Raw genomic sequence first — 16,437 nt, forward strand, 5'->3', positions numbered from 1 at the left:
GCAATAAAAATATGAGCATCGGCTGTCACAGGAAGATAATCCATCACCACAAGTAATGTGAGGTCTAACGATGCAGCTGCATCAGACTTGGAAAAATTGCAGAATCTTGTGAAATATTAAGCAAAAAATCAAAGTGGCAGTAACATTAAAGGGGGATAGTGAAGTATAATGGTTTCTACAGCCACATATTTGAGAGGAATGAAGAATATGAAGACACTGAACTATTTTTAGCTTGATGCTGTGCACTGGACAAAATAAGTATCAAGAGAAGAAAAAAAATTACTGGACTTAGTGTTTATTATGTCAACATAATCCCTTTTTCAACCTGCATATAGGTGTGACTCAAGGATCTCTCAAGTAGACATATTCTAAAGTCATTTGTTTTCAGCATGTCTTTCTAAAGTACATCCCTTTTAACAGATGTATGTCCTAACTGCTTGTAATGACAACCTTTATGAATCACACCCTGCAGCTCCTCTAACGACATTTCTAAAACACAAGAATGTAACACATATTTAACTAATTACTAGCCAACTTTACTTCAATACTTCTTGAAATTTTCTTCATCTGATAACTCATCACATAAAAAAATGCAAGTATTTTTCTGTCTCCGGCATTTCTTTAATTTGTTATAACCCAAGTTGCTTGTAAATTCCCTGTAGCTTCAGTGATCTGGAATTTGACACTTAAGTATACTACTATTAGACTTCTATACTGGCTGAAGATCCAATTAAATCCAAGATGATTATAACAAGTTGCTCAACCTAGTCAATCTTTTGCTAAGCATTTTCTAGGTTTATTATTTTTTTTTACACTGCCTGCTTATTCATCAGGTACAAAGGTTGAACAAAACCAAAGTGCTGTTGCACCATATTATTTCTTGTCAGTGCACAGAAAAATCTACATGTGTGTACATATGCTGCCTCTAAGAAGCAACAGACAGGTAAGAAACTTGGCACAACTTTTTCAAACTATAGGCAAAGATTTATTAGTAACCTTGTTGCTAGACTGGAAACAAATATATCCTGAGATAAATTAAATGTTCAGGAATTACTATGAACCTTGGACATGCCAAGTTGTTAAGTACACTGAAAGACAGGTAACACTACGTTTCTTCTCTGAAAACCCCAGACTACCTGACTGTATATACTCAAATCTGCCTTTTTCTTCACAAATGTAAGCAAAATAAAAGGCTTACATTACTATTAAATTATAAAATCTTCAAAAGTTCTCCATGAAAAACTATTTAAGAAAACACTTCTAATTACAAGGAAATGTCAAGGTATTACCAATGTATCGCCAGGCTCAGTTTCTTTACAAAGCAATTACTTTACACAGCAATTGTTAAAGTCTGGTTCTAGTAAAAAGCTAATCTGCAATTAAAATTACAGTTTTATTTCTACTGATTATATATGTTCCCAGACATGCAATTCAGGAGAAAAAAATGGCAAGAAAGCCCTAACTTTTCTGTAGAAACTAAAGTAAAAAATAGGAACTATGTTTTTGAGCTGTTCATACGTAGACTGATTTTTCAGAGAGGAAAAGTTGTGTTGTTTTTTTTTTTACAAAGTAATGGCAACCCCTTCATACAGATATTTTAACTTTATTTTAACTTTAAGTTTTGAAAAACATTTAAATTAACTTTATATTGATTAGATTATAGACTAACTTTAAAATTACTATTTTAATGTCTATTTCCTACTCTATTAGATATTTTTCTTGAAATCTGCAAACTACAATAGTACCATTAATCTGTATTTCTAGATGGCCTAGTTAACGTCCAGTCTGTTTCTGAACATCTTGGAAGCAGTATCCTTAAGGTCGAAGTATGCCATGATATCCAACTGTTAACACAGTTTATTGGAGTTCTCAAACTGGGTCACAGCAATATACAAACTGGCTCCAAAAGTATCAGGCTACCAGTACCATCCCTGAGAAGAACAATACTTAGCACAGAACATAAAAAACCAGCAGCTGCTGCTCTAGTAGATCTCATCCCTGCCACCAATGTCTTAACAAAAAAGTCTATGAACTCTTTTCGTATTTAATGTAAATTTCCAATAGAAATACACAATGGCTTAGAGCAGTGTTAGATGGCATCTGTCTTCTTTCCAAAAAGTTTCCAGGCTGATTCAGCTAGGTGAGTTAGGTCAGTATTCAGACACACAAATGTACACAACAATTTGTTCTGCGAGCTCAACTACTCCATACTGATCAGAAAAGCCCTTCTGCCACTCATTTTAAGGTTTGGTGGAAGTTTGTTAAATCTGCCTGCCTGCCTCTGTTTAGCATTGTTCATGCAGTTGAGCGTCCTTATGTAACTTGCACTTTTCTCTGTTAAATTCAGTTAATACTCTGTACAGAGTAAGACAGAAAAGTCACACCTTACACTTTTATCTTACACCTTATCTTTTGGAGCTTTTTTAATCTGGAAGATATTAATTAGGAGAAAGATGCTCATTCACTTAGATCACTGTTTTTTCTCTTCAGATTCTTATAAAAAAGTGTAAAAATAAAGGCATAATTTAACTTGCATGTAGCATTTTAATTCAAGTCTGGCATAAACAGGGACTGGTTTAACATCCGACAGAGACGGTTCAGAGATGGTTTAACATTCACAGAGACTGTTGTTAAAAATCAGTTCATGTAGCAAGTAACAGTGGATTCCAAGGGGGTAGATGAGGTACACTTTCTCTGAGAGAGATTAATGTCACAGTGAATACCATTTGTTGGAAAAGCTTTCCTGACTGTCCAAAAAATAACTTTCAAATCCGTATAAAAACTCCAACACAGGAGAATGAACAATGTTTACTTAGTGTCAAAGACCGGAGCAACAACTACACATAACACAGAAGTCCAAGTTTATGCCATATGATATATATTATATTACAGATAATAAAGAGATTAGAAGATCAAAGTACTACTTTTAAAAAATAGCAAAAAATGCTTAATAACTTGAATAAACAAAATCTGACTGGATAAAACAACAATCCATCCAGTACACTATTCTACCTCTGGGGCAACATTAGAAATTCTATAGGGACATCATAAAAGTCTGAATACTTTCTGCCACTTACTCCTATCATAGTCTTTCAGTACCTATAACTGCTTTAACAGGGATATTAATGAGTACATCCATGCCCATTTGTTTTATCAATTTATGAAACTGTTGTCTACTAAACTGGGTAATCAGTCTGGGTTTTATCTGCTGATACAGACTGCTTACTTGATTTTAGGATTGGTTCCATTAAATGAAAGCTGAACAGAATAATCCTGATAATGTACATTTTTCCTCTTACTTTTACATTTCATAGGATTTATGTACTACAGCAATAGTTTATATTATATACATAAATTATATACCAAGTTATATATGTGAAAACATTATTATTATTATTATTATTATTATTATTATTATTATTATTATTATTATTATTATTATTATTATTATTATATCTATTGATTTGTTAAACTAACACTACAGAAGACACTGGAATTCTGGTCCTGTTACAAAAAAGTATTGTTTTTCACCAGGCTCTAATCATGAAACTCTCTTGGCTTATGATCTGGGCTGGAACACTGTTTTTGAATCCAGTCACTGCTGACTGCAACATTACTGCTCAAGCTGTAAGTTTAAAAGCATGTAAATATAACCTTAATCTTGAAAGACACACTTTCAATGCATTTAGAAAACTACCTTTATACCTAAAATTCCTATAGAACAAAGCACAGTGAGGAAAAAAAAAAGATATAGTTTCTGTGCAGTGGGCAGTGGGCACTTAGGTGCTGGTAGTCACTGAAACAGATTTGAGATGGTTCTATAGCTTAGTCCTATCTGCCTGTAAACAGCAGGCATGCTCCTTTATCTTCGTATAATTTTGGAATAGTCCTAAAAAGCAGCAATTATTTAAACAAGGCCAAATACTGCTCAAGTTAAGATAGATTTATAGAGTTAACACTTGCTCCCCCCCCCAAAAAAAAGAGTTTTTTTCTCAGACTTTGATGAAATGAATTTTCTCTTTATTAAGGAATGGAAGGTAAAGAAGAAATCTGGATTTATAGTCAAGTGATAAAACTGGTATTGCACTACGTGCGCTAACTCACTGTCTACAAGAAGTATATACTGCTTGTTCATTTTTGAACAAAAAACCCAGAAAATGGGTATATACAATGTAAAAAAGGCACTTAATCTACACTTTTAAAATAAGCTATCTAAAGTCAGCCTGGTCACATAAGTAACCAGCTGAACACTGGCTACTTATTTAGGGAAAGGGATAACAAAACCCATCTGTTGCAGTACTTGGAATCTACTTTAAGGAGAGTTCAAGTACCTTAACACTAAACTGTAGTCTGCAGTGATTCATACATACAAATAAATCTACTCTTTCATAAAAGAAAAATGTTTGCATGTATTGAGAGTGAACACCCTCAAACCTGTAAGTTTGCAGCTATGCTAAGCTTCAACCCAGAAAATCAAAACAAATTTAAGTGATATATTTAATAAAAATTTATACCAAATGTTTTGTTGAAGGTCCGCTCCAAAAATGTTTTAAAGAATAAACTTAGCTGGTTTTAAAATAAACACATTTTAAAAAACAGATTATGTGGGACAGGAATCATTTTTCTATTCAGCCAGATATCACTAAAGCCCTTCTAGCTGTAAAACAGAATGCTGAAATCGTTGTATTTTGCATCATTATTACTTAAATAGCCTTGCTTCTGAAACAGTTCAAGTGCTAGGTGATATAGGACTCCAGGTCTCTCAACACTAGGAGTGATTCCCCTTTATCACAAGACCACAGGTTTATTAGGAGAAATATGAATATTTCATGTGCATGAAGAGTAGTAGGACTTTTGTTTTAAAGTGCTGTCATTTAAAAATATGAGAAAGATTTCTCATGGCCACTACAGTATCACTGAGATACCTTGATCACCAGATTTCCCTGGAGTATTTAATTGTTGTTGTTCTCTTTTTTTCAACAGGTCACTTGTGAGGAGCCTGGAAAAAGCCTCTCTCACCTGCCCATAAACCTTTTCCAAAATGTTACTAAATTAAGCCTCAAAAATATTATAATCACTTTAAATAACAGTGACAAAGAGATTCTTCGAAGTTTTTTTAACCTCACTGAACTTTATCTGAATGAAAACATGATAGCTGTACTGTATAATAACAGCTTCTGCTATCTGACAAAACTCTCAATTCTGGATATCAGTAACAATCATATTAGCACAGTTCATAAAGCAGCTTTTGAAGGACTAAATCAACTGTCAGTGTTGAATCTGTCCTATAACATGATTTCTCAGCTAGATTCAAATGTATTTACTTCTCTAAAAAGTCTGACAGTTTTAAATCTACAGTACAATGTTCTGGAATATTTTAACATAAAACCATCTTTTAAATTGATTAAGATTGTTTTAGTTGGAAATCCTTGGACCTGCTCCTGTGACCTCCTTGATTTACAGATATGGCTAACTGCCTCCAGTGTGATACTGGGTAAGTTTTGGCAAGAGCAACATTTCATATTTGTTTATACCAAACAGTGTTTGGTTTTCCTGATCCGGATAATTATCATCGAACATCAACTTATCTGTGTTTTGCAGCTATACATCAGTTATCCAAAAACATTTTTTTAAATTAAGAGTACTGATTAATAAGCAATTTCTCATAGTCTTTCCAATGCTCACATTCACAGAAAATGAAAACACCACCACATGTGTTTTCCCAGCCACCATGGAAAAATTGTCCATCAAGACAGCACCTATCCAAGGCGACTGCAAAATTGAAAAAGCTTCTTTAGGAAACACTGTAACTTCTACTTCTGCCATCAAGGCTAAACGTAGTGCCTTACTAACAGTTCTGACTCCAAACATCACAGGAAACAATGGAACCCATGCAGGTAACATACTGATGTTTCACTGTACTGCTTACAAGAAGTTTGATTTGCTGTTCCATAATTTCATACTCTTCTGCATTCTTAGTACACCATAATTCTTCCAGGGCTATAGAACTAGCTAATTTCCAGTTTTTGTTAGACAGGACACACATTATGGTGAATGTTAATCTCTAATGAATACATGTTCAAAATAGATAAAGTACATCTTAATTCTCAAATGATACTATAGAGTGATAATATAATTGTCAAGGCTAGGAATTCAGATACTTGTCCAGACTTCTGCCTAACAGAACTAGAGAAGGATTTTTTTTAAAAAATCCACTACTACTTCCAAACTAGCTGATTTCTAGATGTAGCTGTTGTCTTAAAATGAGAAAGAGTCAGCCTGTTATTTTACTCCTGCCCTCATGTCTGTTCAGTGTAAAGGACACAGATATGTCCATGTCATATTCCTTGAAAATTTCAGTGATAATGTCCTTATTTTTCTTCACCTTTTCATGTTAATTCCACCATCACTCTGCAATACCCTAGCTTTTATTTTGGTAAAGAAAAATAATTTTTTTAAAATGCAAATTGATGTTCTTCTCCACTCTTTCATAATGATATACTTTAGTTCTTGCTTCCAGCTAAAGCGGAATTATCAGTCTTCAGAAACACACACAACTATAAGCCATCACTGCCTCAGACTTCTTTTGTTGTAGCAGATATAATATATTTTAGGATAGTGGCCAGTACACACAAGACCAGCTTCTAAACTAAGACTACTGGCAACTATAGTCTACTGAAGTTTTTATTACAAAAGAAATGCAATTGAAGGGATATATAGAAAAAAAAAAAAAAAAAAAGTGATGTTTTAGGGAAAAAAATATTTTATCTCTTTTGGGTACCAAGAACTTTATCTGACCCTAAAACCATTACTTAATTTTTATAAATATGCACAGCAGATTTCTATTGCTAGGAAATATGAGGATGTGCATGCATTCCACTCTGAGTGATGTTACTGATTGCTTAATACCAGAGCAATAACATTCCACCAAAGCTTTTGAGACATTTGCTAATTCCCTTATCACTAATTATGTTATGTGTTCTCAATCTAACTACAAAAAAAATCATACTATAGCTCTTGCTTCATTCCTCATGAAGATGACTCTACTTTTTTTTCATGTCCATTTTAAAGATTTACCACCTGGCAAAAGTTGGACCTTCCTAGCAGGAGTTCTAGGGTTTGTCCTTGGCACTACACTCCTGATTTTTACTGCTGTAAAATGCCCGACATGGTATCACTATTTGATCAGCTACAGCCACCGTCGTCTGGAAGAAAATGACCCTGAAATGTTTGAGCAGGAGTTTTCAGCTGACATGACTTCTCCTATAGGATCAACTACAAACAATGAAGGTACCATAGTAATCTTCGAGAAAAATCATGAATTTGCACCTGTGGAAGATGGATTTATTGAGGATAAATACATAGATTCTTATGTAACTGAGGAGAGTTAATGTCAAACAATGGATAATAAGCTGACATTTCAAAACTGCAGCACACTTGTACTTCCATATTACACTGATGTACAATACAAAATGAAGCTAAGCAGTCCATGCCCTTTCATCTCATCAAACACATAACAAGGTATTGCTTCCATAAATCACGAAGCTAAAGAAGTGGTGATGTGGATGCATTAGTGTCACAACAACTATTTCAAAACATGCAAAAAAAATATTCAAAATCCACCTTTTATAAAAAACTATTTGATTCAGGGGATACTCTATATATTACATAACATGAGCAAGTGTTTACAAAGAAATTTGTACGGCTGGCATAATCACTAATGCTTTATATGTGAAGGGGTCCAGAAAGGAAAAATAACTTCTCTAAAATGTTGAAGCAGACCACAACCAGACTGGGAACTGAATCCAAATAAATGGTGTATCAACTCCATAGGCTATTAGGCAAAACTAACACAATCAGAGAACAGTGCATTTAAAGTTTTTTCAACCCAAATTACCAGAGCAAGAAAGGTCAACTGCTCCACTGTATTAAATATCTCTACATAAAATACAATGATAGACTACCTTTACTGGATAACTAATGTCTTTATGACTCACTTTGCTACAGAACTAAACTTCTTCTCTTCATATTTTCCTAACACTTAAAAATGCATGCAGGGGTAGCATACACACATTCATGAACGGCTGAAAACCACAATAGTATTGAAAAGTGACTTCTTATTAAATGGAATACATTTTTAAAGTGCTTATTGATACATAAATTCCCACTGTTAAGACTGCTCTTACTGGAAGCAAGCAAGACAGTATCTCTTTCTCCAGTACACCTCCTGTCCCTAAATTAAACATCTCACCCTCTCAGCCTATTGGTACACAAGCCATTCTCATAGCCTTCAAAGTGTTACTGCGAGCATCTCCCTGTCCTCATCTTCCCCTCTACACACCCTTACCTTACCAGGCAGGAATCTCAGCTCTATTTCCCACTTCTGCTCACTTTCCCCACTCTGCTACTCTACAACACAACTTCCAAAACCCAGGAGCTTGACAGCAGGTTGCCAAAAGATAGGAGTCTCCACTGTCAACTAAACCCTCTGGGATGATCTGGTAAGTATCTTCATACCACCTACTCAGAAGAGTTCAAAGCTGGGAACTCCAGCTGCAGCCCGACACTGATGTATCACCTTGAATGAGGAGTGAGGAGGACTGAAGCAAGGACAGGTGGCCTGGGAGGAGAACAAAGAAGTTGTCCAAGCAGCAAGGATTAGTTTAGGAAAGCTAAAGCCAAGGCAGAACTAAACCTAGCCAGGGACATCAATGGCAACAGAAAAAGTTTTTACAGGTTCATCAGTGATTAAAAGGACTAGGGAAAATGAGGGCCTTCTCCAGAAAGAAACAGCAGACTTGTAACCCAAGATATGGAGAAAGCTGAGGAGTCTCACTCTTCATCAGCAAGTGCTTGAGCCACACCATCCAAGGTGCAGGAAGCAAAGACAGGGACTGGGAGAAGGAAGATACACATACAGTAGGAGATGAGCAGGTTCAAGACCATTTGAAGAATCTGGAAGTGCACAAACACGTGGAATCTGATGAAATCCATCTGTGGCTCCAGACAGAAATGGCAGACAAAATTGCAAAGCTGCCTGAGAGGAGTTGTGTAAGGCTGGTGAAGTCCCCACTAACTGCAAAAAAGGGCAAACATAACCCCCATTTTCAAAAAGGGAAAAAGGGAAGACCTGCTCTGCTAAGGGACATGAAAAATGTGGAGGTGGTTACAACATGACTTCACCAAGGGCAAATTATACTTCACAAGTTTTGTAGCCTTTTATAACGGAGTCACAGCATTGGTGGACAAGTGGAGAGCAAAAGACATCATCTGTCTGGACTTGGGCAAAGCATTCAACACTGTCCCACATGACATCCTGGTCTAAATTGGAAAGTTAGGGATTTGATGTACAGACCCTTTGGTGGATAAGGAACTGGCTGGCTGGTCACACACAAAGAATAGTGGTCAACAGTTTGATGTCCAAATGGAGACCAGTGACCAGTGACATTCCTCAAGGGTAGGTACTGGCACTGGTGCTGTTTAATACCTTTGTTGGAGCCACAGACAGCTGAATTGAGTGCACCCTCAGCAAGTTTTTGGACAACACCAAGCCATCAATGCACTCAAGGGAAGGCAATCCAGGAGGCCATCCAGGGGGACCTTGAAAGGCTTAAGAAGTGAGCCCATGCCAATCCCAAGAAGTTCAAAACGGCCAAGTGCAAGGTCCTGCACATGGGTCAAGGCAATCCCAAGCACAAATATAAGCTCGGCAGTGAATGGATTGAGAACAGTCTTGAGGAAAAAGGACTTCAGGCTGTGGTTGAAAAGCTCAGCATTACCCAGAAAAGTACACTCACAGCCCAGAAAGCCAACTGTACCCTGCTGCATCAAAAGAACCATGGCCACCGGCTCAAGGAAGAGGATCCCCCCCTCTACTCCGGTCTTGTGAGAACCCACTTAAGAGTACTGCATCCAGTTCTGAAGTCCTCGCAACACAGTGACATGGAGCTGTTGGAGTAAGTCCAGAGAAGGGCCACAAAGATGATCAGAGGACTGGAGCATCTCTACTATGAAGACAGACTGACTAAGTTGGGGTTGTTCAGTCTGGAGAAGTGAAGATTCCAGGGAGAACATATGGCTGCCTTCCAGTACCTGAAGGAGCTACAGGAAAGCTAGGGAGGGACTTTTTACAAAGCCACGTACTGACAGAAAAAATTGGAATGGCTTTAAACTTGAAGAGGGCAGATTTAAGTGAGGCATTAGGAAGAAATTATTTCTTGTGATGGTGATGAGACACTGGAACATCACAGGGAAACTGTGTCTGCCCCCCCACTGAAACAGTTCAAAGCGAGGTTGGATGGGGCTTCAAATAACTTGGTCTAGTGGGAGGTGTCCCTGCTCATGCAGGGGCGTTGGAACTAGATGATCTTCCAACCTATTCCAACCCAATCCATTCAGAAATCCATGATTCTGTGAAATTGCTAGCGTATCACTCATGGTATGCATTGAGTTGTTAAGGAATTTCTGAATTAGGTAAAATCTCTATTCTGTCAAACTCAGTTATAATTTTAACAGCTACATGTACTTACGCTTGTCTTTCTGTGAAAATTTTATCCACACTCTGAGCATCTCTGTCATTCTGCACCTTTAACTGTAAAAAAGAAAAAGATATTTTGTTATAGTATTTAATAAAAAAGATACAGATTTTATACACAAATTCAAGGTTTCATGTAAATGAGCAAGAAGCTGCTCAGAATGCAGCACAGGAAGAAGCAACAGAGGCTGCCTGCTCCAGATGTTTTTCAGAGTTTATACTGAAGAAAGACCTTCTTCCACTGCAAACCAGAACTATGTTTTAAAGAGACATACAATAAAATTTGTAACAAATCAACTCACTTACTATTACTATGGGAGCTATTACTGGAACAATTAGTAAAATACTGTTTAAGCCTATGAACAAAATGAAAATACAATTCTTGCATAGTATTCTTCTGACACCAAAACTCTTTCAAGAATATGCAGGGCCAAAAAAATCAATTGTTTTCATCAAGAAATACTCAAATGGTTTTATGATTTACCAAAAAAATTCTCCTAAAACAACTTTCTTTTGCTCTTGAACAAAGTGACCATATAGAAGAAGGTACTTAATAGCACTCATGCCTTAATATGTAGAAGAATAGTCCAAATAATCCAATAGTTTAAGAAAATAAAGAAAGAAAGCAAAAGAAGAACTAATCTCATTGACTTTGTGGTTGGCCATCTCAGAGATCTATTTAGTATTTATTACACTGGGGTCATTTAACAGGCAGAAAAGAAAAGAGAACTCAATTTCTAGAACACCAGACAGTGCACAAGACAGTGCAGGCAACTGCACTTGCCTTTTGCAAATGCATTTTGCATTTCTGTTCTACAATTCAAAGTCAAACAACGAATATACTTTAACATTCACAATTTGGGCTGGGGTGACAGCTATCTCAAGCCTAAAACACAACAAACTAGCATGGGGCTGTTAATGAAACACTTCAGACATCTGTCTCACTACAAATACTTCGCCAGTATTATGAATAATTTTACTGGGGAAAAAAAAGATAAGTTCTAATTTAGTTCCAGCTTTTCTTACATATGTCTTAAAATCTAAGCATAAGAATATAACACAAACTATTTCATTTTCAAACACAGCACATATCCTAATTCTTACCATATTGTAATCTCGAATCACTTCTGCTATATCTGTATTGGTGTTCAGTATATCCACAACCTGTAATGAGAGATAATTCCAACCTCTTATTGCTTTCCTTTTTAATTGCACACACAAAAAAATCCCAGACAATACATAGCAACTCACAAATTGCTCAAGAAAGTACAACTATTTTCTACTACTGCAAATGGAGAAAACATGCTTTGGGAATCTTGATGGAATATATATCGTTTCCAGAAGTAATCATCATTATATATAGCTCTACTATATATATGTGACAGCAGCAGTTTCTTAAAGCCATATGCAACTGCTTCTTCTATGATGGCTGCATTCACCGGTTTTTTTAAATTTTGTCTCCCTTAGTATCCACATTTTCCAACAGCTGAATAAAAGGCATTATTAACCAAAACATTTGTAAAGAAACATCAATGAAAAAGATGCTGAAGTAAAGCAAAAGCATAAAAAGTGAGAGAAGGGAGAGCATTCAGTATCACAGGTTAACAGCAGCATACCATGTTGTAGTCTGCTAGATGACCTTGAAATTCTTTGATTTCACCAGCTAAAGTCTCTGCCCTAGATAGAAAAAAAAAAGCCAAATTTAGCAGGGGAAGCCTTATATGTTTAAAAATAAAATAAAGAAAAAAATGTTATTTAATAGGTCCTTAAAGCCTGCACACTATCTGACAAGTCCTGTGACTGAGAAAGGTAGGACTGCATTAGGTGGACTACATCTCACCGTTTTTCATATGACAAATAGACAGATTTCTCTTGCTTGTACATTTCTACTTCTTCCTGCAGCTTATTAATTTCTGTTGTGAGTTCGTTTGTTTTGCTTCTAAAAAAAAAATAATAAAAAAAAAAAAAAGAATTATTAACATTTGAATGTAAAACTAAAAACACAGAACAATTCTACTACATATAGTGTATTTTACTACAAGAGATATGCAATCGGTATCTCTTTCTCAAACTGCACTGTGTTTCAAATTAGTATTTCAAAGAAAAGCTGGATAAGTTAGATACAAAGCAGAGTGGGTCTATCAGAACAAACTGTTTTCCAACAAGTTGTTAGAAAACCTGAATCTGAAATAAAATGTTTTACTTACACTTTTTGTGCTGGTGAAACAAATGTATCTTATTCTCAAATGGATAGGAAAAAAAAATAACATGATCGTTTCATAGCATATGGGTATCATCCATATTTAAAATTACACATTTGAGGGCTGATTATTCAATACTGCAATACAGTCAACTGATACAGTAGCATATGCATTGCAGTTTCCACAAGGCCTTGCTTTTGTCAGTGTTAACTCAATGTTTAATCCAAGTCAGTCACCTGATATCCACACTGTAAAGTTTGTGTAGTGATGCTGCATCTTAAAAATTGAGTTATCAGACCTAGCAAGCGTTACAGATGGAGCCTCAAAATCATTAACCCTCCCTTTACTAACACTATGAGTGCATTTAACTGAGCAAGCCAGTAACAAAATGTCAAAGGAATCTACTAGTACTGGGACAAAAGCAGAACACTCCTTTCTCCTATAAAACACATGCAAAGTAAATCCTATAATAGGACAGATTTCACTGGAAATGAACACCACTTAACCCATGCAACAGGTAAGTACAATAAACTTCATGCCAAAAAGGGAAGAGCATTAAACCTTCTGCAGTTTGAACGTGTTGTTAAGACATACCTCAGCAGTCCAAGGTAATATGTTTTATCCATTATCTGTCTCTGAGGACCTGACAAAGGAGAGTAGGATGACATTTTGTTAGAAAAAATCAATTTTGTTGAACTATAAATTACGAAAATAAACTGAGGAATTTGCAGAGAACAGCCATCTTCTCAGTGTTCCAAAACATATTTTACCTCATTTTAAAAAGTCAGAAATTCATTTTAGATTTGTGAAGAGAAATAATATATGAATATTCACTACATAACAAAGTATTCCAACTATGCTGCAGTGATGGAACAAGATATGATGTACTCTTTTTTATACCACTGAATGGTTACTAAACAGAATTCAGGCACAGAAAAGCCATTGCCTTCTGACTGCCAAGAGGAAGAAAAAAAAAGAGCAGTGCTTTACTGCTCCTCTCCTTTCTCTTTCTCCTATTAACCATAGCTATTCATACTGCAATTAAGATAGCAAGGAAAAGTTTACATTTAAAACCTAAGTATTTCTTAAAAAAAATGCAGACAATTTCACAGATATTTTTAGTAGAAATTACCTTTCACCGCAGTTTTCATTCCACTTAATCCCTGTTGAGTCACTGGGCGGTCTGCGACTTTAATCTGAGATGGTAAAACTCCTCCTGTAGTCGAAGAAACACCACGGGAAGAGGGTCTTGATGTACTAGGAGGCATCTATTTAAAAAAAAAAAATTCAAAAAAATCCACACAAACTTCCCAAATCTGAATTATTACTTTGTTGTCCTCATGCTACTGCCAAAGCAATTAAATACTTAGGTTAGTCCCTACACTGTTCATATAATTATAGAATGGTTTGGGTTGGAAGATACCTTAAAGACCAACCAATCCCAACCCCCCTGCATGGGCAGGGACAGCTCTCTCTAGATCAGGTTGCTCAGGACCCATCCAGCCTGGTCTTGAACATTTCCAGGGAGGGGACATCCACAGCTCCCTTGGGTAACCTGTTCCAGCATCTCCCCACGCTCACAAATTCTTCAAGTTTGAAACTGTTTCCCCTTGTCCTCTCACTACACCCCCATGTCAAAAGTCCCATCCCAGCTTTCCAGCAGACCCCCTTCAGATATTCAAAAGTTGCTATAAGGTCACCTCAGAGCCTCTTCTTCTCCAGACTGAACAACCCCAACATCCTCAGTCTGACTTCACAGGGGAGGTGCTCCAGACCTCTGAGCATTTTAGTGGCTCTCCTCTGGACACATTCCAGGAGCTCCATGTCCTTCTTACATTCAAGACCCCAGAACTGGACACAGGACTCCAGGTGGGGTCTCACAAGAGCAGAGCAGAGGGGGAGAATCACCTCCCTCAACTGGCTGTCTGTGCTGCTTTGATGCAGCCCAGGACACAGTTGGCTTTCTGGGCTGCAAGGTACATTAACAGCTCATGTTGAGCTTCTGGTCCACCAACACCCCCAAGTCCTTCTCCTCAGGGCTGTCCTCAATCCTTTCACCTCCCAACCTGTATTCATGCATCGGATTGCCTCCACCCAGGTCCAGAACCTTGCACTTGGCCTTGTTGAACTTCATGCAGTTTGCACAAACCCACTTCTCAAGCCTGTCAGGGTCCCCCTGGATGGCATCCCTTCCCTCCAGTGTGTTGACTTCACCACACAGTTTGGTGTAGTCAGCAAACTTGCTGAGGGTACATTCGATTCTATTTTCTATGTCACCAATAAAGATGTTAAACAGCACTGGTCTGAGTACTGGCCCTTGAGGAGCACCACTCGTCACATGTGTGACACTCATCATGCATTCCTAAGAATCTTCTAGCATTCACATCTCTTCAGGTAAATATAGTTTCACTCCAGGCAGCATAAAAGTAAGAGACCACCTTTGTGCACTTGTTAATTGATCTCTCTTTCTGCAACACTAATACTACCAAGATCTTCCAGGTGACTCGATACAAGACCTCCCTGACCCTTTTCAGTAAAAATTGTATGATAAAACTCTCTACAAAATAAGACTCTTAACATTCTTCCTGAGAAACTATCATTCCAGTCATGGTAATAAAAATTTTAAAATAATAAATAAAAAAAAAAGAATAAAAATCTAAGTATATTGACAAAAGTACTAAAATTCTTTAACATACTGCAGTTCCTGTTCTGCTTGCTGATGGAGTCCTTGATGCAGAGGTAGGCCTTGTGGTCAGCCCTGATCTTGAAGAAGGATGAGGTACTGGAGGTTTCTGACTGCTGGCCATCTCTGTCCCCTTTTGAACATCTACCTGGAAAGAACAAAAACGGTCCTTTGGTTTGCATAAGTTCCTTAAAACTACCTAAGAACAACTCTTTAAAGCTAAATTCTTCTGTCAATTAAAAGGAGTTTAGTTTTCTTCAGAAATATTAAAGCATTTTTGTTCTGGAAATGCATGGTACTCACAAATGACCAAAGTTCCGTCAGCAAAGTGAGACATAAGTCCCTCTTCACTGTTCATTTTATATTGTTAAATAGGTTAAGTCCTGCTGCCTCTTGTGGCACGTTTCAGCATCTGTCCACAGAATTCAAATCCCTCGTGAAACAAACAGCTGTTGAGCACATCCATCCTGGTGGTCTGTCAACAGCCCCCAGGCACCACCAGCCACCCCCGCAAACCCACCCTGATGCCCCCTGGCAGCTTTCTCCAGCCCCTCAAGTCCCTCCTCCTCCGCAGCCGCATCACACACACTGAATGTGATGAATTCGATGTCTGAAGCTGCCAGGCTGCTCGGAGAGCCCTGTGAGGTTGCGGTACTGTCGGACACGACCCAACGAGGCAGGAAGCCTGTTTCCCTCTTCCCCCGTTCCCCGTTCCCTCGCGGCAGTAGCGACCCAGACCCAGACGGGCCAAGGGCGTCTGGGGCAGGCGAGACGCGGAGGCCGCAGCGCCAGCGGCCCCTGCTACAGCGTCGGGGCGTCCCGCGGCGCCGCAGGCCGGCGGGGACCCCGCTTCCCGGGGGCAGCAGTCTCGTCCCCTCACCGGACTCCCACGCAGCCCTGAAGCCTCCGCAAACAGCACCGGACCCGGTATCGCAGCAACCACCGCGCCAAACGGCGCGGAGCGCGACTGTCGCGAGAGTCCGAGACCTCATTACCGCAGCCTGCGGAGACTACGACTC

The 16,437-nt window shown here is 37.9% G+C and overlaps 2 protein-coding genes across 5 annotated transcripts in view; one reads left to right on the forward strand and one right to left on the reverse strand.

The window, feature by feature from the left end:
• Positions 1–16,422, reverse strand: part of IFT74 (intraflagellar transport 74) — a 44,095-nt gene extending 27,673 nt beyond the window's left edge. For 2 of the 3 annotated variants that reach the window (XM_071730434.1, XM_071730432.1), the window contains exons 1-8: positions 16,299–16,422; positions 15,432–15,566; positions 13,868–14,003; positions 13,330–13,378; positions 12,375–12,473; positions 12,151–12,211; positions 11,639–11,698; positions 10,530–10,591 (exon numbers count right to left, since the gene is read on the reverse strand). In XM_071730434.1, the coding sequence (XP_071586535.1) occupies positions 10,530–10,591; positions 11,639–11,698; positions 12,151–12,211; positions 12,375–12,473; positions 13,330–13,378; positions 13,868–14,003; positions 15,432–15,542 (578 nt within the window). In that variant the 5' untranslated portion in view covers positions 15,543–15,566; positions 16,299–16,422. The other variant, XM_071730433.1, reaches the window with a different exon arrangement.
• Positions 838–7,482, forward strand: LRRC19 (leucine rich repeat containing 19). 2 transcript variants are annotated; one of them, XM_071730446.1, is made up of 5 exons: positions 838–943; positions 3,535–3,627; positions 4,984–5,494; positions 5,694–5,897; positions 7,072–7,482. In XM_071730446.1, the coding sequence occupies exons 1-5, from the start codon at positions 905–907 to the stop codon at positions 7,389–7,391; spliced, it is 1,167 nt and encodes a 388-aa protein (XP_071586547.1). In that variant the 5' UTR covers positions 838–904; the 3' UTR covers positions 7,392–7,482. The 2 variants fall into 2 exon arrangements, with proteins under 2 accessions (XP_071586547.1, XP_071586546.1); XM_071730445.1 differs by lacking the exon at positions 5,694–5,897.
• Positions 16,423–16,437: the final 15 nt, after the last annotated feature.

The sequence above is a fragment of the Heliangelus exortis genome, chromosome Z (assembly GCF_036169615.1).
Source record: "Heliangelus exortis chromosome Z, bHelExo1.hap1, whole genome shotgun sequence".
Classification (NCBI taxonomy): Eukaryota; Metazoa; Chordata; class Aves; order Apodiformes; family Trochilidae; genus Heliangelus; species Heliangelus exortis.